This window comes from Bufo bufo, chromosome 1, assembly GCF_905171765.1.
Source record: "Bufo bufo chromosome 1, aBufBuf1.1, whole genome shotgun sequence".
In the NCBI taxonomy this organism is placed as follows: Eukaryota; Metazoa; Chordata; class Amphibia; order Anura; family Bufonidae; genus Bufo; species Bufo bufo.
Window position 1 is genome coordinate 164,662,403 of NC_053389.1, and position 25,887 is coordinate 164,688,289.

At 44.3% G+C, this 25,887-nt stretch overlaps 1 protein-coding gene across 1 annotated transcript in view; it reads left to right on the top strand.

The window, feature by feature from the left end:
* DCPS (decapping enzyme, scavenger) overlaps window positions 1–24,072 on the top strand; it is a 37,126-nt gene extending 13,054 nt beyond the window's left edge. The window contains exons 3-6 of the mRNA XM_040431641.1: window positions 4,457–4,602; window positions 5,253–5,366; window positions 22,583–22,693; window positions 23,754–24,072. Of these exons, the coding sequence (XP_040287575.1) occupies window positions 4,457–4,602; window positions 5,253–5,366; window positions 22,583–22,693; window positions 23,754–24,020 (638 nt within the window). The 3' untranslated portion in view covers window positions 24,021–24,072. The remainder of the gene's footprint in view (window positions 1–4,456; window positions 4,603–5,252; window positions 5,367–22,582; window positions 22,694–23,753) is intronic.
* Window positions 24,073–25,887: the final 1,815 nt, after the last annotated feature.

Here is a 25,887-nt window from a genome sequence, read left to right on the forward strand (position 1 = left end):
GTAGCACAAATATTATTATTATTATATATATATATATATATTTTTTTTTTTTTTTACAGAAGGGATTTGATCTAGGACGAAGACCTAGTACATTGAAAGTACAGATTTCTGCTTTAGCCACCTTTTTTGACTATCCTTTAGCTGAACATTGGTGGATTAAGAGGTTTATAAAAGCTTTAAGCAGATTAAGACCCACCTTGAGACAAACTGTTTCACCCTGGGATCTTTCACTGGTACTTAATTCCCGATGTGAAGCTCCTTTTGAGCCTCTGGACTCCATATCCCGAAAACATTTATCGTGGAAAACCGCCTTTTTAGTGGCAATCACTTCTGCCTGTAGAATAGGGGAGATACAGGCCCTATCTACAAAAGAACCTTATTTAAGAATGTAAGAAGGTAGTAACATATTTTCATAGAGAACAAGAAATAATCCTGCCCTCTTTGTGCTTCTCCTAGAAATCCACAAGAGGCGCGTTTTCACTGCTTAGTCGTCCGAAGGACTGTCCTAAAATATCTACAGGAGACAGAATCGGAAAGGAAAGACTCAAACCTTTTTGTTCAGTTTGGAGAAACATGTAAAGGGGGAAAAAAGTCACCAAAAGGACATTAACCAGATCGATCAAACAGACGATTCAGGAATCCTACAGTCTTCAAAACAAGCCCTGTCCAGTTTCTGTTAGGGCTCATTCTACCAGGGTGGTAGCCACCTACTGGGCAGAAAGAGCATGCGCTACGGTAGACCCAATTTGCCAGGCAGCAACTTGGTCTAGTTATAGCACCTTTTGCAGACACTACAGGTTGGACCTATCGACCAGTCACAAACTGACCTTTGGTCGGAAGGTCCTTCAAGCTGTGGTCCCTCTCTGAGAAATTAATTTGGTAATTCTCCCATGTGCTGTTATGGGGGACGTCCTGGAAATCAGCGATTTAGTCTTACCGGTAATTGTTTTTCCAGGAGTCCAACATGACAGCACTCCTATTAGCCTCCCCTATTATTGTTGGTCACAGTGTGAAGTTAACATTGTATGATGTGACAAAAATGAATAAAATTGAGTTGCATCTATCCGGTGTAGTAATTTAGAAAACACTGGAGATTGGGGGTGGGGAACCTTTTAAACTTATCTCACTTCCTGTCCCTACAGAGATGGGGATGGACATCCTCCCATGTGCTGTCATGTTGGACTCCTGGAAAAACAATTACCGGTAAGACTAATTACATATTTCTTGTCTAAAAACCGAATAGCTCATTTCGAACTATAATGAACTTCGTTTTTGAATCGGTATCTGCTGTACGAGAGATTTTGAATGTTCACAGCCGACCTGATGGATTCCAATCTCTTCACAGACTGCTTAATGGCCACAGTAGACCTGAGGGATGCATACTATCATGTCCCTATCCATCTCAGCTACCAGAGGTTTCTGCGGGTAGCAGTGCAGCTAGAAGGGAAGTTCTGCATCTTCAGTTCCAGGCCTTGCCCTTTGGGCTCTCAAGATCTGAGGGTCTTCACAAAGATTATATCAGAAATGATGGCCCACGTGAGGGAGAAGGAGATCGTCATTGTACCCTACCTGGACAATTTTCTTCTAGTTGTCAGGTCGGGTTCTTCAGAGACAGATTGCCTGGTTGAGGGAGGTTCTGGAGAAACTGGGATGGGAGATAAACCTAGAAAAGTCCAGTTTATGCCCAAGCCAGAGATGCAGCTTCTTAGGAATGATTCTGGACTCCAGTTCTCGGAGGTGCCTGTTACCCCCTTCAAAAAGCTATCCTTATCAAATCAAGGGTTCAGCTCCTGCGCTCGTGTCCATTGGTCACCTTGAGGGAAGGCATGTCTGTGCTGGGTCACATGACAGCCGCTATTCCCGGGGTAGAGTGGGCCCAGTATCATTCAAGGCTTCTACAGCTTCAGATTCTGCAAGATTGGGACAGAGATCTCCTCTCTCTGGACGCGGGGATCTCTCTATCACCCCACACTCGGAATTCCTTGCCGTGGTGGATGGATCTGCGAAATCTGCAGAGAGGGGTTCCTTGGCTCAGAGAGACGGTTCTCCCCTTGACCACGGATGCCAGCCCATCCGGTTGGGGAGCCCATGTAGGGGAGCTGGGACAGCGATTCTCTATCCCAGTCTGACAATTTCAAGGAATTAAATGCAATCAGGATAGCCTTAGTACAGAGTCTCCTGGTTATCAAGGGCAGAAATGTGAGAGTTTACTCGGACAATATGACAAGAGTGGCCTATATTAATCGGTAGGGAGGTACAAGGGCTCAGGGCCTCATGTCTCTCGCTCATCAGATTTTCAGTCTAGCAGAAGCTTCTCTATTATCTCTTTCTGCAGTACATCTAAGAGGTACAGACAATGTAAAAGTGGACTTCCTCAGCCATCATCATCTAAACCAGGGTGTATTCAATCAAATTAAAGCATTATGGGGGATTCCGGAGATAGATCTTTTTGCCACCAGGTCAAACAAAAAGGTAGAGGTCTTCTTTTCCCTGTCTCCAGGAGAGCATCCGAAAGCAGTGGACACATTGGCCCAATCGTGGGAGCAGGGCCTTCTTTATGCCCCCCCCCCCCCCCCCAAAGTTGTTACCAAGGGTTCTCAGGAAGATAGGAGAAGAGAGAGCCACAGTGATGGTTAAGCTTCTTTTTGGCCAAGAAGGGTTTGGTTTTCCCGGCTCCGCAGGATATCGATAGCAACCCACTGGGTGCTTCCAGAAACTCAGGAGCTTCTGTCTCGGAGTCCTATCTTTTACTCAAAGGTGAAGAATCTGCACCTGGTTGTTAAAAGGGAGATTTTAATGAAAAGAGATCTCTCTGAGGATGTGGTTAACACTCTTGGCCAGTCGTAAGACAGTCACTTCTGATATCTAGGAGGGTGAGTCAGATCGCTGTGCTCTCCGTTGACCCTCCCTACTTGGTAATCTTGGAGGATCGGATGGTGATTTCTCCTGATCCTTCTTTTTTGCCAAAGATCTCTTCCCATTTTCACTGTTCCCAAGAGATAGTGTTACCTTCCTTATGTGCCTCTCCTAAAAAAATAAGAAGGAATCGGAATTCCATTGTTTTAGATGTTGAGGTGTATTATGCAATACAGGTCACTCGGCCTTGGAGGTCCTCCTCGCGTCTGCTGCTTTTGTTTCAGGGGGCAGAGAAAGGATCTGCGGCTTCTTCTCAGACTATTGCTAGGTGGATTAGGCAGGCTATCTCATTAGCTTAATCTTCTAGGGGGGTTGTTCTGCCATCGGGATTTGGGGCTCACTCTACTAGATCGGTCTCTACTTCATGGGCAGAGAGAGCTTCAGCTCTCCACATACTTTTTTTAGGCACTATAGACTTCAGATACCTTCTGTGGAATGAGGTGACTGTTAGATTGGTACTATTTTAGGGGGCATATGCCTCTTTGATCGCTTGGTGTTGTACTTTTAGTGATGTAAGGTGACAAAAAATTTTAGCACTGTTTTTATTTTTGTTTTTTTGGACTGTGTTCACCTGAGGGGTTAGGTCATGTGATATTTTTATAGATCCGTGTCTGATCCCTATTTCAATACAGCACAATACACTGTAAGACGCTAACAGAGTGTATGTATGTGTATATATATATATATATATATATATATATATATATATATATATATATATATATATATAATTTTTTTTTTTTTTTTTTATTTATTTTACAATAATCAGGGTGGAATGCATGGCAGAGCGGTTCTGGCCCCTGGATGCAACTGTAGCAAAATCTCAGTTGTAAAAAAAAGTATTAGGTCTACACTGGTTTCCACTATCTGCATGTAAACTAGTGCTTATTTGCTGACTGCAGGCAGAAGCATAAAAATGTATGAGAATTTGAAATACATTGGGGGGAATTAAGCCTTTTGTGCCGGCCTTGTGGCAGTGAAAAGCTGCAAATTATGGTGACCAATGCCATCTTATTTGTCTGCAACTTTTCTGACTTTTTTTTTTTTTTTTTAAAGAGGCCATGATTAACTGGGAGGCAGCAAGGCAAGCAAGTGTCCAACAGATTTATAATTAATAGACAGAAAACTGCACATATTGTAACTCAAATGTACTCATAGGTCAGTAGCGGGACAGAGAAATGGGAATAATAGCACAAATGTGAAGGTATTGCAGTACATTCCATTAAACACCAGGTGGCGACATTGCATCACTGTGCTGCAGTAAAAACTGATCTCCAGCTATATACAACGTAAGGATTTTAACATTTGGTGGAACTACACGTCCCTGACATAGGAGAATCATTTTCGGGATTTTGAGGGTCACTTGTGCCACCTAGTAGCACGCAGCTATGGTTTCCGCCTAGAATAGAATGTGGCACTGTAGCTGGGTTCATGTTGTGTTCTGGTTATCATCTGTATGAACATTGTCTCTGATGAGGGCGCAGTACATGAGTTGTGTAAAATATTAATATATTTCTGCTCTTCTTCCCCCATTATCCAGAAGTGAAAACCACAATCATCCGACCTGCAACTGAAAAACATATCAAGAAATATTTGCGTCAGGAGCTTTACCTTATTCAGGAAACCGGGGAGGATTATAAGAACATCACTCTCCCCTTCATCGAGTCCCAGAGCTTCAGCATCCAGGTAGGTGCTGTCAAACAAAATCCCCACAAAATAGTTGGATCTCTTTCTGGGAAAGCTGGGTGATAACCAACATGGACCGTATTACAGCTTACACCTTGCAAGTGATGCATCCATGCCTCTCATATTGCTGTATATCTAGGCATATCAGCAGTACTGGGAAAGCTGACTGACAACCCCTGTAAAGACGGCCTTAGTTGTCACTCAGTTATCATTAGTTTTCTACATGAACGTAGTGGCTGCATAAAATGTTTAGCATTGGATGACCTCTTTACTACAGATCGGCAGCCATTTTGGAAACTGCTTTGTTACAGAGCTATTCTTGTAGACTATAGCAAGGAGCACCATGATGAATACCTTTGAATGCATGGAGGGCACTGTTGCATTGGTGTTCATGGCCTAAAGTTATACTGGTGGTGAAAAATAATGCTGCAGGTTATGGCCATCACTGGCCTTCAGCTAGAGAGTGTATTCACGTGACCATAGTTTTGGTCTGCAACTGATCCCCATTTTTCGCACACAGACCCATTTATTTCCGCGTGCTGTCTGCATCCTTGCGGCGGTGCTGCAAATTATAGAACATGTTCTAATTGGAATACATTGTATTTTAGAAAAGTGCATGACTTACCTGGTGCCTTTATCTTTTCTGACAGTGGGTCTACAATATCCTGGAGAAGAAAGCGGAGGAGGACCGAATTGTCTATGAGAATCCAGATCCAGCGGTTGGCTTCATCCTTTTACCCGACTTCAAATGGAATCAGAAACAGGTGTGTGGGTCCCATTTGAAAGAAGAGTCAGTATCTTGTACATGAAGTGCAACTGGTTGGGGCTTCGTTGGCTAGGATTTAGAGTCAGGGCTGTTCTTTATAACTCTCCAATTAGGTTCCCCCACCCCACTATTATCTCTATCTTCTGTAAGGCCATATGGAAAGGATTGGTCCAAAAAGCATGAATCTTTTAAACACTGAAAAAAATTTGGAGGATAGCTCCACCTATACCTTTCCCTTGAATAACATAGAAGTTGTCACAACCCCACCTCTATTAGTGTAGTCACTGAATGGTAATATCATTTTGGTTAAAGGGATATTCCCATCTCAGACATTAGTGGCATATCGCTAGAATATGCCTCAGGTGTGTGTCCCACCTTTGGGACACGCTCCTATCTCTGCAACGGGTTCCCCAAAGTGAAGGAAAACACACCGTGCATGCACAGCCTCCCTCCAATCACTGCTGTCACATAGCGGTGAGTGGAGAGGTGGCCATGCGTGTGCTGTGCACTCTCCATTCACTTTTATGGGGCTTCTGAAAATAGTCAAGCACGCTCGCTCTGCTGTTTTAGGAAGTCCCATAGAAGTGAATGGAGAGCATGCAGGGTGTACTCTCCTTCACTTTGGGGGCCCAGTTCTGAAGATAAGAGGGGGTCCCAGAGGTGGATCCCACACCTATTTGACATTGGTGACAAATCCTAGTGATTTGCCACCAGTGTACTGGTGCAAGTGGAGTTGGGTATGTGTCTTGTAATCTGTGTTTGGGTGGCGTTTGCCTTTTAAAAAGTTCATCGGTCAGTGGTATGAGTAACAAATAGTTAATTCTGTCCCTCGAACTGCTGTTATATTTACAATGAGAGGTTATTTTCTCATAGAACCTGCACTGTATATGGTAAGAGAGCTCTGCGAAGACATATCACACGTGATGTATTGCAGTGGGATTTCATGCAAGATTATAGAGCAAACTCTACTGCGATATGCTACCAGTGATAGAAGTTGTTAAATGGGAAGTCTGCTTTTTTTCTACGGCTAGGTCATCAATATCAGATTGGTGGGGACGATTCCCGGCACCCCGCCAATCAGCTGTTTGAAGAGAGGGCAGCGTTCATATGAGCGCTGCATTCTCTTCTCTGTTTACCTGCTCGCTGTCGCAACTGCAGAGGTGAGCAGTGTAATTATAACTATGGCGTCCTTATTCAAATGAATAGGATGGCGCCGTCCCTTAGAAGTGAATAGGAACGCTATCGTTATTACAGAGCATTACAGTGGTTGCGACAGCGAGCAGGTAAACAGAAGAGAAGGCAGCGCTTGTATGAGCTGTGCTTTATCTTCAAACAGCTGATCAGTCAGACCCTTGCCAATCTGATATTGATGACCTTTCCTGAGGATAAGTCATCACTAGAAATAAAGAGGACAACCCCTTTAAGTAGGGGGTGGATCCTCAATTGGTTTTATGTGATTATCCTAAATGTTATGTCATGCGATCCTATAGGAGTTTAGTACATGCAATGCCACAATGCATTTTCCTGGGCACGTGCAATTTTATTGCTTGTAAGTTGCTGTGGAGCTCCGACCTAGTACACAGATTCTGGTTTGCAGTGATCTCATAATTTTTCAGGTTTCCGGTGCACACAGATATATTTATGGTTTCTCCTGGAAGGGAGTCATCTGTTTTTTACGGGTGACATTGGGTTATTGTGCAAACTTAGGGGGTGGGGGAGTTTAGGGTCAGTCCTGTACAAACAGGTGATCGGCATCCCTTTTACACCGGGCCATTGTCGGGAATGAATGTTCATGATAATTGTCCTGATCCTTGGCCCCTATTAAAGGGCCCTTACTCCAGAAACATACTGATGGGTTAATTGACTTCCTATGGAATTCATTTATCAAGCTCTCGTGTTTTTAGGCTTTCAATTAGACAGGCGTATCTGCTTAGTCTTTTGCTGACTATTTATTAAGTCTCACAGCACTTCATAAATTAGACTAGGCGTATTGGCATTAGTCTGACCTCTAGTGGTTCTTTATCAGTACGACAGGTTCATATTCATTAAGACTGATCTAATTAGTAGGCACATGAAAATGTGGATGTGGTGCAAGTGAGCCGAAAGAAGGCGCACGTTTACATGAAAGTGTTTTGTGTTTTTTGTTTTTTTTCCGCAAAATGTGCCGCAGCTCGCCACTCAAAACAAAGAAAAGTACGCCAGCCCTGAAGTGGAGTAGAAGTTAGACTGTTTTTGAAACTAAAACGGGTGCAAAAAAAGGCGCTCTTACATGCCTTCAAAACAGGTGCATTTTCAGTAATAAATGCAACAAAAAAAATGACTGTCTAAAACAGCATTTTTACCCTAAAAACATGCACAGACTCTATAGTAAATGTGCCCCATTGACCTTTGTGAAAGGTTCTTAAAGGGTATAACCGCTTTATTTTAATGACCTAGCTTCAGGATAGGTCATCAATATCAGATCATTGGGGGCCGACACTTTCATCAGCCGTTGGTCACGCACTTGAAACTACACAGACCGCTACGGCCACTAGACAGGAGATGGAGCTTTCTGCTTCCGACTACATCCACTGATTATCAATTATGAAATTATGATTATAAATCATGAAATGTGGATTATGGCATTTGTGAACATAACAATCATGATTCATACAAAAAATTACTTTCTACTAGATCTATTATATTTATATCTATATATCTATTATATTTGTATTCATTAATTCAGTCATTCTTATATTTTCCAAATAAATTATTTTAAATATTTTTTAAACAAATGATATACATGTCTATTTAATCAAGTATTTGATGTCTCCATGAAGCGCCAGATAATGGAGTGCCTTCCAAATTATTGATTTTAGATATACCAAATCGGCAGTGGGTGTGCCGTGGAGAATGCACCTAGTCCATAAGTTCAGTACGGTAGAGCCACTGTAATTAATAACCACTATCCGAGTGCCAAAAACTGCTGATCTGATATTGATGGCCTATCCTGAGTACAGGTCATCAATATAAATAAAGTGGACAACCCCTTTAAAGCATGGGTACTCTACTAGTTCTAGTTGAGCTCCACTTGACAGGCCCTGCAGGCAGGTGAAGGACCAAGCTGAACTGTAAAATGCCATCTTTAGAATTTTTTTTTTTTTTAGAACTGTTTACATCACGATTTATTATTTTGTAGGAGGTAAAACCAATCTAGACCCCAGATCAGGCACCTAAAATTAATTCAGACCCCAGACGTGATAAAAATAAAATAAAAATGTATGATTGCTCCTGCTCCAAGGTCCTCTTCATTTCCAGGTGTCACCACTACCCAGAGGTAGTTCTGCTTCATAGATGCCTTGGAGAAGACACTAGTGCATTTAGGGGTAGGTCTCCAAGGTCCACACACATTTTCCCCTGTTTGGCTTCAAACTGTGGTCTGCTGTTTGAAAGGCTGTGGAGGGAATATTAGCCATTTCTCCACCAACAATGTAGGATTTATGTCTTGGTAGTGAAGGATCTAAATACTGTGGGGGTCATTTATGATAAGAAATATGCCTATATTAGGCATATTTCTTAGCACCGCAATCGGTGACTTTTCCCCGCTCACACCAGGTCTAAATAAAGTTGGCCTGGCATGGGCGGTGAAGGGGATGGATCGGCAGGCCCATCTCATTCATCATTTTCCACGCCTGTTTTAGTTGCATAGAAAATAGCTGGCTTACATTTAGACCAGCGCTGGATATGCCGAAGTTAGGGCGCCGACCTCTACATATCTCTTTATCTGAGGTATTCGCTGTTCTTCAGATAGGAAGTGCAAGGTAAACTTGTAAGTGTAAGGACTCAGTCACATGGTCAGTATTTTGGAGACTATCTAAGACCGTTATGTCCATTAGACTTTTTCGTGTCCACTTCTGGTTTCGACTTGCAAAATACTGACTGTGTAAATGAGTCCTAGGGTATGTCCACCCTAACTGATTTACAGCATTTTTTTTTTTTATAATAATTTTTATTTTTTTACATCAAATCGGCAGTGGCAAATGAGCATCAAATCATGTGTATTCAATGTATAAAATGATGCATCTGAATTGCAATGATGCTGAAGTTTTTGGGGAGAATCTGTGACATGCTTTGGATTAAAAAATCTGCACAGCAGGTCAATTTCTGGATATAAAATGTATGCAGTGCCTGGATGAGATTTCGACGGATCTCATTCACTTTGGTACTGTAATATACAGCAAATCGGTTTGTGTGGACATGCCCTTAGGCCCCTTTCACACGAGAGTTTACCGCCAGGGTGCGATGCGTGAAGTAAACACATAGCACCCGCACTGAATCCTGACCCATTCATTTCAATGGGTCTGTGTACATGAGCGGTTTTTTCACACATCAGTTCTTCGTTGCATGAAAAACGTTCTATATTCTGTGTTTTTCACTCAGCCCTGGCCCCATAGAAGTGAATGGGGCTTCAGTGAAAAACACATTGCAACTGTTTTGTTTTAAAATTATTTTTATTGTTTTTACAACAGAAGGATCGTACATTCGTTGATTGCCCTACTAGGGCGCCAATATAAGAATACAGCTGATACAGTACAATCAGATTGGAAAAACAATCAAAGAATAAAGGGGAGGGGGGGGAGGAAAGTCGGAGGGAGGGAAAGGGAAGGGGGTGAGGGCGCCAATTATGTTGCAGAAAGGTAGTACTTGGATAAGAATATCTATTTAAACATTATCGTACGTGTTCACGATCAATACATCAAAGATTTGTCAGTTCGAAAAACCTCTATATTCTTTCCAGGGTTTCCAAATCACCTCAAATCTGTGTGGTGTTCGGGCCTCCCAGTGAGCCATCTGTTCAAGGCGGTACAATTGATCACATCTTTGAATCCATTGTTTTAATGGGGGTGTCTCTGTTTTTTTCCAGTAAACTGCAATGAGTATTCTGGATGCTGCCAATAAAATCTGACCCAACTTTTGTGTGTCTCTAGGACATCTGAGATCCCCGAACACCCCAAAGAGGCACACCTTCGGAGAGACCGGAAAAAATATTTTACACACCTCAGAAATGACTTTACATATCTTTCGCCAGTAGGTAGCAATCTTAGAGCAGTTCCACCATAAATGGCTGTGAGTGCCTAATTCCATCTCACATATCCAGCAGATCGGGCTGCATTCAGGAAACATACGGTTAATTCTTTGTGGGGTGTAGTACCATTGAGTAAGTACTTTATAGCTATTCTCTTGTAGTTTGACACACCTGGACACCCTATGGGGCGCCTTCAGAACACGATGTATTTCCTTCGCTGAGAACTGGATATTTAGTTCACTCTCCCATTTTGAGATGAAGGGGACTTTTTCCGGGCGTGTTAGGGCCAATAGAAGGCTGTATAGTTTAGATATCTTTCCTTTTGGTTCATTTAATTGAAGGGCTAGTTTCTCAAAAACAGATTGTTCTGAAGTTATATTGAGATTTTTAAGGTGGGATTTCATAAAGTGAATAAAATGAGCTATTTGGAAATTTGAAAGGCAGGCTACTATAGGGTGTTTTTTCAGTTCTTCGAAAATGGGGACATCATTATCCGGACACAGAGACAAAACCGGTGTAGTAACAGCTTTGGCTCTGTCAGATATGGTTTCCCAGAACTTGGTTGAGGAGTGGCAGAGGACATCCCGAACTTGCATCAGGGCGAGATAATTAGTTAATAGGTGGCCTTTCCATTTAGTCTTTCCACATGTCAAAAGTATATTTAGTGATAGTATTATATGTTTGTAATTTAGCGTATTTTGGGGATTGGTCCAAGAAAATTAAAGAGTGGAGTGGGAGGTTTAACATATTATCTTCCGTAATTAGGTCTAGCCGACTTGAGTAAGGTCTTAGCCATTCTAGGCATCTAAGTGCAATTACTGCTTTATGGTAGGTAGATGGGTCCGGAATACCAAAACACATTGCAACTGGAAGCAAGTGCGGATGCAATGCGTTTTTCACTGATGGTTGCTAAGAGATGTAGTTTGTAAACCTTCAGTTTTTTTATCACTCGCGTGAAAAATGCATCAAAACGCATTGCACCCGCGTGGAAAAAAACTGAACGCAATCGCAGACAAAACTGACTGAACTTACTTGCAAAATGGTGCGAGTTTCACTGAACGCATCTGGAGCCAATCCATATAGTTCGTGTGAAAGAGGCCTTAGGGTTAAACTCCGGATTTCACACTACCCATTTTATCATTTTCTTCTGTGTGACCTTAAGGCCTCATGCGGTCCGCAAAAACGGGTTCCGTAGTTCCGTGATCCGTGTCCTTTTTTTCTTCCGTGGGTCTTTCTTGATTTTTGGAGGATCCACGGACATGAAGGAAAAAGTCGTTTTGGTGTCCGCCTGGCCGTGCAGAGCCAAACGGATCCGTCCTGACTTACAATGCAAGTCAATGGGGACGGATCCGTTTGACGTTGACACAATATGGTGCAATTGCAAACGGATCCCTCCCCCATTGACTTTCAATGTAAAGTCAGGAGTCCCTATTATACCATCGGATCGGAGTTTTCTCCAATCCGATGGTATATTTTAACTTGAAGCATCCCCATCACCATGGGAACGCCTCTATGTTAAAATATACCATCGGATTTGAGTTATATTGTGAAAACTCAGATCCGACAGTATATTCTAACACAGGCGTTCCCATGGTGATGGGGACGCTTCAAGTTAGAATATACTAAGAACTGTGTACATGACTGCTGTCTGGCAGCACCCAATCTCTTACAGGGTGCCGCACCTGAGGGGTTTATTGTGCGTATCATAGCCCCCTGTAAGAGATCAGGTGCTGCCAGGCAGGAGGGGGCAGACCCCCCTCCCTCCCCAGTTTTAAATTCATTGCTTTCCAGTGCGGCCTCCCTCCCCTGTATTTAACTCATTGGTGGCCAGTGTGGCCTCCTCCCACCCCCCATCATTGGTGGCAGTGGAGAGTTCCGATCGTCCCAGTTTAATCGCTGGGACTCCGATCGGAACTCTCCGCTGCCACCAATGATGGGGGGGTGGGGGGGGATTTTAATTAGGGGGGGGGGAGGCCGCACTGGCCACCAATGAATTAAATACAGGGGAGGAGGGAGGGGGGCCGCACTGGCCACCAATAAGTTAAATACAGTGGAGGGAGGGAGGGGGGCCGCACTGGCCACCAATGAATTTAAAACTGGGGAGGGAGGGGGTCTGCCCTCTCCTGCCTGGCAGCACCTGATCTCTTACAGGGGGCTATGATACGCACAATTAACCCCTCAGGTGCGGCACCTGAGGGGTTAATTGTGCGAATCACAGCCCCCTGTAAGAGATCGGTTGCTGCCAGGCAGCAGGGGGCAGTCATGTACACAGTTCTTAGTATATTCTAACTTGAAGCGTCCCCATGACTATGGGAACGCCTCTGTGTTAGAATATACTGTCGGATCGTGAAAACTCAGATCTAAAAAGCTTTTATGCAGACGGATCAGCGGATCAGTCTGTGTGAAAGTAGCCTACGGACACAGATGACGGACACGGATGACAATCTTGTGTGCATCCGTGTTTTTTCACGGACCCATTGACTTGAATGGGTCCGTGAACCGTTGTCTGTCAAAAAAATAGGACAGGCCGTATTTTTTTGACGGACAGGAAACACTGATCACGGATGCGGATGAAAAACGGTGCATTTTCCGAGTTTTCAACGGACCCATTGAAAGTCAATGGGTCCGCAGAAAATCACGGAAAACGGAACAACTGACACGGATGCACACAACGGTCGTGTGCATGAGGCCTAAAGCTGCTGCTAATCCAGGCTTCTAGGACAGAATCTGTCTCCTTTCACCTCTGGCAGCTGACATTACAGTGCCTTCTTCCATCCCCAGTATGCTACTGCTGAAGCTCTGCTCCTTTCCCGACAAGCAGAGCAAAAAGCTGTGGGCAGAGTGACTGAGCATGCATGACCAATAGCACTCTGCTCTGAAAATCAGGTCTCCCTGTCACCTATATAATGCCTTTAGCAGTTTTAAGGGGTAAATACCACTGACAGAATCCCTTCTAAATGCATAATATTCTTCTTGGAGTAACCCCTTTAAAGGGGTTTTCCAGTTTGCATCAACATTCTTTAATATTGTTTATGAAGGTAGCAGTAATTTTGTAATGTAATTATTTTACCTTTATTGCTCCTATCTCCTGTTTTGGTCTGTGGTCACGTGACCGTGTCAGTGCAGCCCTTTCCTTTTTCCTGTGATGTTATGTCTATGGGCGGGGCAGTGATAGTGGAGTGTATATGTAACTAGCAGGGTGGGAGGAGCTATAAACTAGCTGGGTGTTAGGGGAGTGTCTATGTAACTAGCTTGTGGGAGGAGCTATAAACTTGCTGGGTGTTAGGGGCAGTGCTGAAGCTGTGACAGAGGAATAAGAAGTGCATCATGGGTTTAGTTGGACACAGCAACAGGAAGTGCTACATACAGGATGGAAACAAACCACAGTGAAGACGGGTCAGGAGAGTACAAATTGGGAAAAAACATGGGGAGATGTACATGAGGTAAGCCACTACATAAGCTTAGGATACTTTCACACTTGAGTTTTTTTTTTTCCGGCATAGAGTTCCGTCCTAGGGGCTCTATACCAAAAAAGAACTGATCAGTTTTATCCCCATGCATTCTGAATGGAGAGCATTCCGTTCAGGATGTCTTCAGTTCAGTCTTTTTGACTGATCAGGCAAAAGATAAAACCGCAGCATGCTACGGTTTTATCTCTGGCCAAAAAAACTAAAGACTTGCCTTTATGCCGGATTCAGCATTTTTTTCCATAGGAATGTATTAGTACCGGATCCGGCATTCAAAATACCGGATCCGTCCTTCCGGCTTGCTCATGCGCAGGCCGAAGTAAAGGTGAAGAAAAATAAATCCTGGATCCTTTTTGCCGGATGACACCGGAAAGACGGATCCGGCATTTCAATCCATTTTTGTGACTGATCAGGCATTTTTCAGACTGATCAGGATCCTGATCAGTCTTACAAATGCAATCAATTGACATACGTTTTGCCGGATCTCTCAGGCAGTTCCAGCAACAGAACTGCTTGCCAGATCACTCTGCCGCAGGTGAGAAAGTATCCTTATCTGTTAAAAACATACATAGTAATCCGGGAACACACCTTTTTAAAGAGGCGCTGTCGGCTCTCCTGACATGCCTGTTTTAATAGCTTCATGCATTCCCCATGTACTAACAATTCTGGAGCATCTATTCTTATGGCTCTGTTGTACCATTCCTTTATTATTTCTACTAGAAGTTATAAATTAATTACTAGCAGTCTGCAGTAAGGGTACAGAGGGTGGTAACCAGTTGGGGGGGGGGGGGGGTGTACCTGCACAGACTCACTCTATTGAATCGGTGTTTCCATTTTCAGACTGTGCAGGTACACCCCGCCCCCCAACTGGTTACCTCCCCTCTGTACACTTACTGCAGACTGCTAGTAATTCATTCATAACTTCTAGCAGGAATAATAAAGAAATGGCACAACATAGATGCTCCAGAATTGTTGTTATATGGAGAATGTATGTAGCTATGAAAACAGGTCTTCTTTAACCACCTCCGGACCGCCTAACGCAGGATTGCGTTCCGGAGGTGGCAGCGCTGCGCAGAGTCACGCATATACGCGTCATCTCGCGAGACGCGAGATTTCGCTCCAAGCCGGCCCGCGCATGCGCATCGCGGGCCGGCAAAATTCAAAGAACAAGTTCGTCACCAGCCTGCCAGCAACGATCATTGGCTGGCAGGCTGGCGATTTTCAAAAAATCCAATCCAAAGTCATATAACAGATCATATTAGTAAATATGATCTGTTATATGGCTTGTCTGCTCCTGTGCTGGTCCTTTTCGTCGGTTGGATCCAGCACAGGAGCAGACTGAACTGTGAGTACACCAACACTACACCTTAGCCCCAGATCACCCACCTGCACCCCAATTAACCCTTTGATCACCCCTTTGATCGCCCCTGTCAATCACTAGTGAAAGGAAAAAAAGTGATCAGTGTAAACTGTCACTTTTTTTTTTTCACTGGTATTGGCTGTTAGGTTTTAGGGATAGTTTAGGCCCCTTGGTTAGGTAGTTAGCGTCAGTTAGCGCCCACCCCACCGCACCGCAGTCACTTTTATTCGCTGTTTAGCGTATCGCTAATCAGCATTTGTACTTTTATAGTATCTGTAAGTGATCAAAACTGATCACGGTCAGATCTATAATAGTATTAGTGTCACCTTAGCTCGCCCTCCACCCAAAACGCAGTGTTTGCCCGATCAGGCCTGATCGGTCGCCCACACGTGCGTTCACCCACGCCCGCCCCACCGCAGTGACAAAAAATTATTATTTTTTGATCACTGCACATTCATTTTACACGCACTGCGGCGATAAAAAAATCAGTTTTGATATTTTTTATCAACCGCAGCGGCCTCCGGTACTTCGCTAGCCTCCCCTTTGTAAGACAGGTTTGCTTTTTTTCTTGGGTAGTCTCAGGGAATACCCCTAAATTTAGTAGTCCAAAATGTCAAACAGGGGGTATTCTTCTGAAGAGGCCTACAGGATTCTGACCCAGTCGGATGAGGAGTGGGAACCCTCATCTGACGAATCTAGCGGGTCAGAATATGAACCTGTGGAAAGCAGTGGCTCTCTGACCCAAAGTTCGGACGAGGAGGTGGAGGTCCCTGGCAGCACCAGGCGTACCCGGCCCCATGTCGCTAGACCACAGGTTACGCAGGATCCGCTTCAAGAGCAGCAGAGTGGGGCTGTCGCTGCCGGATCACGTGGTGAGGCATACACCAGCAGCGCAGCCCTTCCTGGACCTAGTACCAGCACTGCCGTACAACCTGGTGAAGTAGCGAGCACCAGAAGGGCAGTTGAAGCTGGTACGGTGGCACGTGCAATAGTTACCCCGTCGCAGCCACCGCAAAGACGGGCCCGTAGAGCCCCTAGAGTCCCTGAGGTGCTGGCAAATCCTGATTGGCAGTCACCAACTTCAGCCGCACCAGTAGTTCCCCCTTTCACCGCCCAGTCTGGAGTTCGGGTTGAGACGGCTCAAATCGGTTCGGCCCTGGGATTTTTTGAGCTGTTCTTGACTGCGGAGCTCTTGGACTTAGTCGTGGCAGAGACCAACCAGTATGCCACACAATTTATAACCGCTAACCCGGGAAGCTATTATGCCCAGCCTTTCCGGTGGAAACCAGTCCAAGTTTCCGAGCTTAAAATTTTTTTGGGCCTTCTCCTCAACATGGGCCTGACAAAAAAGCATGAATTGCGGTCATATTGGTCAACGCACCCAATTCATCACATGCCCATGTTCTCTGCTGCTATGTCCAGGACACGATTTGAGACCATCCTACGTTTTCTGCATTTTAGCGACAATACCACCTCCCGTCCCAGAGGCCACCCTGCTTTTGACCGGCTCCACAAAATTCGGCCCCTCATAGACCATTTCAACCTGAAATTTGCAGATTTGTATACCCCTGAGCAAAACATCTGCGTAGACGAGTCCCTAATACATTTTACCGGGCGCCTTGGCTTCAAACAATACATCCCAAGCAAGCGTGCCCGGTATGGGGTCAAATTGTATAAGCTCTGTGAAAGGGCCACAGGCTATACCCACAAATTTCGGATCTATGAGGGAAAAGATCAGACCCTGGAGCCGGTCGGTTGCCCTGACTACCTGGGGAGCAGTGGGAAGACAGTCTGGGACTTGGTGTCACCCTTATTCGGCAAGGGGTACCATCTTTATGTGGACAATTTCTACACAAGTGTGGCCCTCTTTAGGCATTTGTTTCTAGAACGGATTTGCGCCTGTGGCACCATGCGAACTAGTCGCGTGGGCTTCCCCCAACGGCTTGTAACCACCCGTCTTGCAAGGGGGCAGAGGGCTGCCTTGTGTAACGAAGAACTGCTCGCGGTGAAATGGAGAGACAAGCGTGACGTTTACATGCTCTCCTCCATTCACGCAGACACGACAATCCAAATTGAGCGAGCAACCCGTGTCATTGAAAAGCCCCTCTGTGTCCACGACTATAATGCGCTCATGGGAGGGGTGGACTTCAATGACCAGATGTTGTCTCCGTATTTAGTTTCCCGCAGAACCAGACGCTGGTATAAGAAGGTGTCTGTATATTTAATTCAATTGGCGCTCTACAATAGTTTTGTTCTCTACAGTAAGGCTGGGAGAACAGGATCCTTCCTCAAATTCCAGGAAGAGATCATCGAGAACCTCCTTTACCCAGGAGGTTCCGTGGCCCCATCCACCAGTGTAGTTAGCCGTCTACACGAGCGACATTTCCCCAGTGTCGTTCCTGGTACCTCAACCCAACCGTCACCCCGAAAAAGATGTCGTGTCTGTAGCAGGAGTGGAATAAGGCGTGACACCCGCTATTTCTGTCCTGACTGTGCTGACCACCCTGCCCTATGCTATGGAGAGTGTTTCCGGAAGTACCACACACAGGTACACCTAGCATAGGGATCACATCTCACCAGGACAGGCACACAGGGCTATTAGAGCCCATTCACTCACAGCTGCTGCAAACCTCTCCTTTCACCTGGGATAAAGTGCATAATGTACTTCGCCGCATCTTTGGGCGATTTGCGCTTTGCACATTGTCCCATGGGGAAGGAGAGGTTTGTTCTATAAAAGGTAAAAAAAACTAAACAAAAAAAAAAATACCGGTAAGTAAAAAAGTTAAATGTTCAGTTAAAAAAGTTTCTATGTTCTGTTCAACAGTTAATAAAGTTATTGCTTTGCGGCCTGGTTTTTTCTTTTTTGTTTTGTTTTTTTTACCTTTCAGGTGGACCAACCGATCGACTAGCTGCAGCACTGATGTGCATTCGGACAGAAGCATTGCGCTGCTGTCAGATTACACGCAAGTCGGTGTATGCGGCGCTGCAAGACGAGATTTCTCCTCTGCAGTAAAAGATACGTTTGCCGAGGCATATGAGCTGAGGAGGTGGCGGTGTTCATATACTTTGGCAAACACTTTGTATATATAAAAAAAAAAATCCCGGCAATGATTTATTCATCCACATCGATTGATGTGAATGGAGAAATCTGGTTTGCCAGGGCATACGAGCTGAAGTGGGTATGGATGTTGGGCGGAGCTCCTATGTCCTGGCAGACGCCTTTCCCCTCCTTTTTCTTTTTTTGGCAGAGATTTTTTCATCCACATTGATCGATGCGAATGAAGAAATCTGTGCCGTTCATTTTTTTCTTTCAGCCCAGAGGCTGAACGGAAAAAAAAAATCTCATTACCCGTATGCTCAATATAAGGAGAATAGCAGAAACTCCTAATGCTGGGCATACATGTAATGATTGCGGAGACCCTCAAATGCCAGGGCAGTACAAACACCCCACAAATAACACCATTTTGGAAAGAAGACACCCCAAGGTATTCGCTGAGGGGCATATTGAGTCCATGAAAGATTGAAATTTTTGTCCCAAGTTAGCGGAAAGGGAGACTTTGTGAGAACAAAATCAAAAAAATCAATTTCCGCTAACTTGTGCCAAATTTTTTTTTTTTCAATGAACTCGCCATGCCCCTCATTGAATACCTTGGGGTGTCTTCTTTCCAAAATGGGGTCACATGTGGGGTATTTATACTGCCCTGGCATTTTAGGGGCCCCAAAGCGTGAGAAGAAGTCTGGTATCCAAATGTCTAAAAATGCCCTCCTAAAAGGAATTTGGGCACCTTTGCCCACCTAGGCTGCAAAAAAGTGTCACACATGTGGTATCTCCGTATTCAGCAGAAGTTGGGGAATATGTTTTGGGGTGTCATTTTACATATACCCATGCTGGGTGAGATAAATATCTTGGTCAAATGCCAACTTTGTATAAAAAAAATGGGAAAAGTTGTCTTTTGCCAAGATATTTCTCTCACCCAGCATGGGTATATGTAAAAAGACACCCCAAAACACATTCCCCACCTTCTCCTGAGTACGGAGATACCAGATGTGTGACACTTTTTTGCAGCCTAGGTGGGCAAAGGGGCCCACATTCCAAAGAGCACCTTTCGGATTTCACAGGTCATTTACCTACTTACCAGACATTAGGGCCCCTGGAAAATGCCAGGGCAGTATAACTACCCCACAAGTGACCCCATTTTGGAAAGAAGACACCCCAAGGTATTCCGTGAGGGGCATGGCAAGTTCCTAGAATTTTTTATTTTTTGTCACAAGTTAGTGGAAAATTATGATTTTTTTTTTTTTTTTTTCATACAAAGTCTCATATTCCACTAACTTGTGACAAAAAATAAAAATTTCCATGAACTCACTATGCCTATCAGCGAATACCTTGGGGTCTCTTCTTTCCAAAATGGGGTCACTTGTGGGGTAGTTATACTGCCCTGGCATTCTAGGGGCCCAAATGTGTGGTAAGGAGTTTGAAATCAAATTCAGTAAAAAATGACCTATGAAATCCAAAAGGTGCTCTTTGGAATGTGGGCCCCTTTGCCCACCTAGGCTGCAAAAAAGTGTCACACATCTGGTATCCCCGTACTCAGGAGAAGTTGAGGAATGTGTTTTGGGGTGTCTTTTTACATATACCCATGCTGGGTGAGATAAATATCTTGGTCAAATGCCAACTTTGTATAAAAAAATGGGAAAAGTTGTCTTTTGCCAAGATATTTCTCTCACCCATCATGGGTATATGTAAAATGACACCCCAAAACACATTCCCCACCTTCTCCTGAGTACGGAGATACCAGATGTGTGACACTTTTTTGCAGCCTAGGTGGGCAAAGGGGCCCATATTCCAAAGAGCACCTTTCGGATTTGACAGGTCATTTTTTTCAGAATTTGATTTCAAACTCCTTACCACACATTTGGGCCCCTAGAATGCCAGGGCAGTATAACTACCCCACAAGTGACCCCATTTTGGAAAGAAGACACCCCAAGGTATTCCGTGAGGGGCATGGCAAGTTCCTAGAATTTTTTATTTTTTGTCACAAGTTAGTGGAAAATGATGATTTTTTTTTTTATTTTTTTTTTCATACAAAGTCTCATATTCCACTAACTTGTGACAAAAAATAAAAATTTCCATGAACTCACTATGCCCATCAGCGAATACCTTGGGGTGTCTTCTTTCCAAAATGGGGTCATTTGTGGGGTGTTTGTACTGTCTGGCCATTGTAGATCCTCAGGAAACATGACAGGTGCTCAGAAAGTCAGAGCTGCTTCAAAAAGCGGAAATTCACATTTTTGTACCATAGTTTGTAAACGCTATAACTTTTACCCAAACCATTTTTTTTTTACCCAAACATTTTTTTTTTATCAAAGACATGTAGAACTATAAATTTAGAGCAAAATTTCTATATGGATCTCGTTTTTTTTGCAAAATTTTACAACTGAAAGTGAAAAATGTCATTTTTTTGCAAAAAAATCGTTAAATTTCGATTAATAACAAAAAAAGTAAAAATGTCAGCAGCAATGAAATACCACCAAATGAAAGCTCTATTAGTGAGAAGAAAAGGAGGTAAAATTCATTTGGGTGGTAAGTTGCATGACCGAGCAATAAACGGTGAAAGTAGTGTAGGTCAGAAGTGTAAAAAGTGGCCTGGTCTTTCAGGGTGTTTAAGCACTGGGGGCTGAGGTGGTTAAAGAGGACCTTTCACTAGAATAAAACATCTAAACTAACTATACAGACATGTAGCGCGGCGCTCAGGGATCTCCCTGCACTTACTGTTCTACCCGGGCGCCGCTCCGTTCGCCTGGTATAGCCTCCGGTATCTTCATAGTTAGGCTCCACCCAGGGGAACCTGCCAGCGTCTCATTCTTCCATGCTGTAGCGCTGGCCAATCGCAGCGCTCAGCTCATAGCCTGAGAGGCTTTTTTTTCTCTCAGGCTATGAGCTCAGCGCTGCGATTGGCCAGCACTACAGCATGGAAGAATGAGACGCCGGCAGGTTAGGTGGAGCCTAACTATGAAGATACCGGAGGCTATAACGGGAGAACGGAGCGGCGCCCAGGGATAACAGTAAGTGCAGGGAGATCCCTGAGCGCCGCGCTACATGTCTGTATAGTTAGTTTAGATGTTTTATTCTAGTGAAAGGTCCTCTTTAAGGTCCACCGGCATCCGTAATCAGGCCTTTATCCTCAGTAGCTCTTGTGTACAGCAGTGAACAAGTATACGCTCTTTATCTCCCCCCGGTCTGTGAATCCTCCCATCCTGGTGTTGGGTTGTCACCGGCTCCTTATTTCATGTAGTTAGTGAGAACCTTTCTGATTCCTCTGCTGTGTACAATGATGCGGTGTTTGGCAAGATCAAGGCCCTGAATTCCTGGGATCCTGTTACTGCACAGTTGTCATATGGGAGATGGAGGATGGAGAGCGCTGACAATGGGAAACCATCAAGATGCAAGGTTTAGTCCAGATCAGGTGTCTGAGTCTTGTGTGTATCTCGACTTGTCTGTTTCAGCATGTTAGTGCAGCCAATACAACCATGTAGCATCCAGCTTTCCTGAAATAGAAAAGCTGGGCGACAGCCTCTTTGGGAGTGGCAACCTTACTGCTAGTCACTAAGCTTTCCCAGAAACAGAAGTAAGACATTGGTATAGAAAGCCTTAAGATCTCAATCCGGAGGACAAGCCGAGGAGCAGGGATGACGTTCCAGCAGTGTATTGGAGAAGTGTCATGGTCTGCTTAGAGTTGACTGGTGCCGACGTCCTGAAGCGTCCTCACGTTTCACTGCAGGCATGAGAGATTTAATATCTTTCTTGTTTTAGTCCTTAAAGTGGATGTTTGTGTTCTCTGGAAATGCCAAGCTTGTCCTTATCGGCGGCCGCGATGATCCATTCACTAATTGTCGTATCACATTCAGCATCCGAGCAATGAGCCAAAGACGAGGCATCCAAGATCCAGCCTCTGCTGAGATTACATTGGGGGTTTATTATTTTGGCACTAGTTTGAATCAGGTGATATATCTGGGAAGCAGCTATGTAATGCAGTATCTCCCTGAACCTTTCCCCCTCCCCTGATCCTAAATAGTGTTAAATTCCCCAAGTGTGTCTTCTGGAGGAGTCCAGTTTTCTGAAACCGAGGAGTAACCTGAAGCTTCTGTGCCCTTATGCAAAATCTGTAACAGGACTCCCACCACGTATAATACCGGTGCCCCCCTTTATGTAGCAAAAGGGCCCTCAGATACCAGGGCCTGGGTTAGATTTCTGTCCCTGCCGACTATAGCCCCCTACTATGAAATGCTTATTATTATTTTTTTACTTTCTTGTTTAATAGGTAGATGATCTGTACCTGATCGCCATCTGTCACCCGCGTGGCATCAAGTCCTTACGAGATCTTAATGGGGATCATCTGCCACTGCTGAAGAATATCCTTCATGAGGGACAGGTGAGAAATGGGAAGGGGGTTGTGTTTACCTAATTTATAGATGCCCTCTCATTTAGATAGGTCACCAATATTACATCGGTGGGGGCTTGACACCATGCACCCTTTCCAATCAGCTGCGGCACCCAGACTACACAGCGCCATGTAGTTGCCGTGTCTGGGTACTGCAGCACTGCTCCCCTTCAAGTGATTTGCAGTCCAAAATAGTAATATCAATTACACTGAGTTTACCTATTCTCTAATGAGTGATGATGGAGAATTACTTGAGACTGAAAGCCCGTCCAGTCTAAATCCTGCTCGCACAGCTGACGGTTTGTGCGCGGCCAGACTGCTCAAAGCGCAGATTTCGTGAACATAATCCTCAAAGGCGTATAATTAGTCCATTGTAGATCACCAGGGAGCAGTTTGGGTGTTTAAAGGAAATGTGTCGCCAAAAATTTTATTTGCCAGTTAAAACTAGATAGCAAATCTGATTTTCTGACTACAGATTGTTTTCTTTTTTTCATTCTATCTTCTGAACAGGATTATGGGGGTCTGCCACAAGGGCAATAGACACAATGGTCATGAGGGCACCTCATTGACTTCTATGATAGAGTATTCTAGGCATGCTCTGTGAAAGCATAGAAAGAATAGATTTGACAATCGCCTATTGTGAATGGTGGATCCTGTCTTATCTATACACAGAGGTAGGGTCGTAGTGGGTATCAAATTATCGATACCCAATCGATACTTTTGTACCTGTATCGATTCGATACCAGGATTTGAGATTTACCGATACTAGGCTGCGCTACAGCGGCTTGTCTTCTTCTTCTTTGAGGACCTGCGCTCATCACATGGTCCATCACCATGGCCAAAAATCTTAGAGTTGTGTCGATGTCCCAATATTTATGGACCTGGCTGTATAAACAATAGATCGTTTTCTGATGACCCATTCCCTTTTAAAGTGCTTAAAGAATACATACACCGTGGGGCTATGAATGTTTCTTTAGAGTACGGTCTGCATATACGCATCATTTATATACTTACACATTCCTCTCTTCCTTGTCTGGGGTCCATCTTTTAGGCAGCCATCTTGAAGCGGTACAACGTCCAGGGTAACCAGCTCCGGATCTATCTTCATTACCAACCCTCATATTACCACCTACATGTGCATTTTGTAGCTCTGGGGCATGAGGCACCGGGGATCACTGTGGAGCGCGCCCATCTCCTGAGTGACGTCATACAGAATCTAGAGTTGGACACTCAGTACTACACAAAGCGTGCCCTGACCTACGCCCTGCGGGCAGACGAACCACTGCTACAAAAGTTTAAAGAAGCTGGGAGATGCTGAGAAGGTGTTTTTATGTATTTTTATTTTTTTTATTTTTATAGTTGCCATTTTTTTTACTTTTTTTTTTCTGTCTTTTTTTAATTTTTTTTTAACCTTCAAATCTTCTAATAGTTTTTGTTTCAGTGATGACCTCACACGTCTGAGCCGCTGTCTGGTCAGTCATGTACCTCAAAAGAGGACCTGTCAGCTCTCCTGACATGTCTCTTTTAGTTCGCCTTCATAATATAACCGCTCTGGATCATCTTTTCTTGGCATTCCACCTTGTTTACTGTTCTTCTGTTTTTCCTTCTAGAAATGTTGAATAAATTGACAGCTGGGTGTTACTTACATAGCCTGACAGTGTTTAGTCAGTGCTGTAGGGGCTCACCTCTTTGATAAAGTGAATGCTAAAGCACAATTGTCAATATATTCATGTATTTCTCGTAGGTGTAACAGAGTGACAACAACAAATTATAAGAAAATTGTTGTTTGAAGGCAAATGAAAAAGGTTTTCTGAGACTTTAGAACTGATGACCTATCCTTTTTGTGACGAGACTTATTGATTTTAATCACAGCTTCAGTCCATATGAATACAATCTTGTGGACTGCAGTTGTCATTCAATACAAAGAGTCGCAGTGTGGCCCAGGCCTTAAAGTTTTCAGGTGTTTTTATAGTTTTTTTTTACTTTTTTGTAAATTGAAGACAATAAACTGGTGAATTTTAACAGGAATGTCACAATAGCTAAAATGCCTCTTCAGATTAAAAAGAAACCTCTCCCCTCCTCCAGCTGCAGAAGTGGAGCAGCCAGAATTGCTGGGTGTAACCTGCAGCTTTTAGGTTTTTGTAAATGTCCATGTTGTCTCTCCACGCCTGCCGAGTGAGCAAGCTCTTCCAGAATCAATGTTGGCGCTTTCCTATGTGCTGTGAACCAAGCAAATGTGTCCTGGTTATCTCCTTCCCTTCATACGGTTTAGGGTCCATTCACACGTCCGTAGTGTATTGCGGATCCACAATACACCCGGCCGGCACCCCCATAAAACTGCAATTGCGGACAAGAATAGAACATGTTCTATTTTTTTCGGGGGCCGCGCTTCGGAAATGCGGATGTGGACAGCACACTGTGTTGTCCACGTCTCTTCCAGCCCCATAGAGAATGAATGGGTCCGGATTCGTTCCGCAACGTTGCGGTTCTACGGACGTGTGAATGGGTGAAAAACTGCAGCTGCATCCCCCTCTCCAGTCATCTGTATGGATTTTTTCATGGCTCGGCAGGTTTGTGAATAAGTTCAGAGATTTTTCATACAGGGAGGGGGGGGGGGGGGGGGTCAGTAATACTGCTGGAAAGTGTGCAGGTGACACTGTCCCGTAAAAACATAATAATGTTAAACCGGTTCACATTAAATGGGTTTTTGCAAAAAGGTGGATGTCAAGACTATCTCTCTCCCCTTGTATCACTCTGAAAGCCTTGGGGCTCATGCACACGGCCATTGCTCGGCTGTTCCATGCATTGGGGATCACAACTTCAAAGCCCTGAAAGGCAGATCTACCTAGTTATAAGTCACACAGCTTTCCCAGAAAGAGATATGACTAAGGCCTCATGCAAACAATGCACACGGCCATTGTGCGGCCATTCTGTGCATTGGGGACCGCAATTTGCGGTCCCCAATTCACAGGCAACATCCGTTAGGCGGCCGGGACGGATCGAGACCCATTCAACTTGAATGGGTCTGTGATCTGTCCGCACCACAAAAATATAGAACATGTTCTATTTTTTTGTGATGCAGAGGCACGGAGAAAAATCCCATGGCAGCACTCTGTAGTGCTTCCGCGCCTCTATTCAGCACCGCTCATTCAGGATTGCGGACCCGTTCACTCGCGAGACTTTGT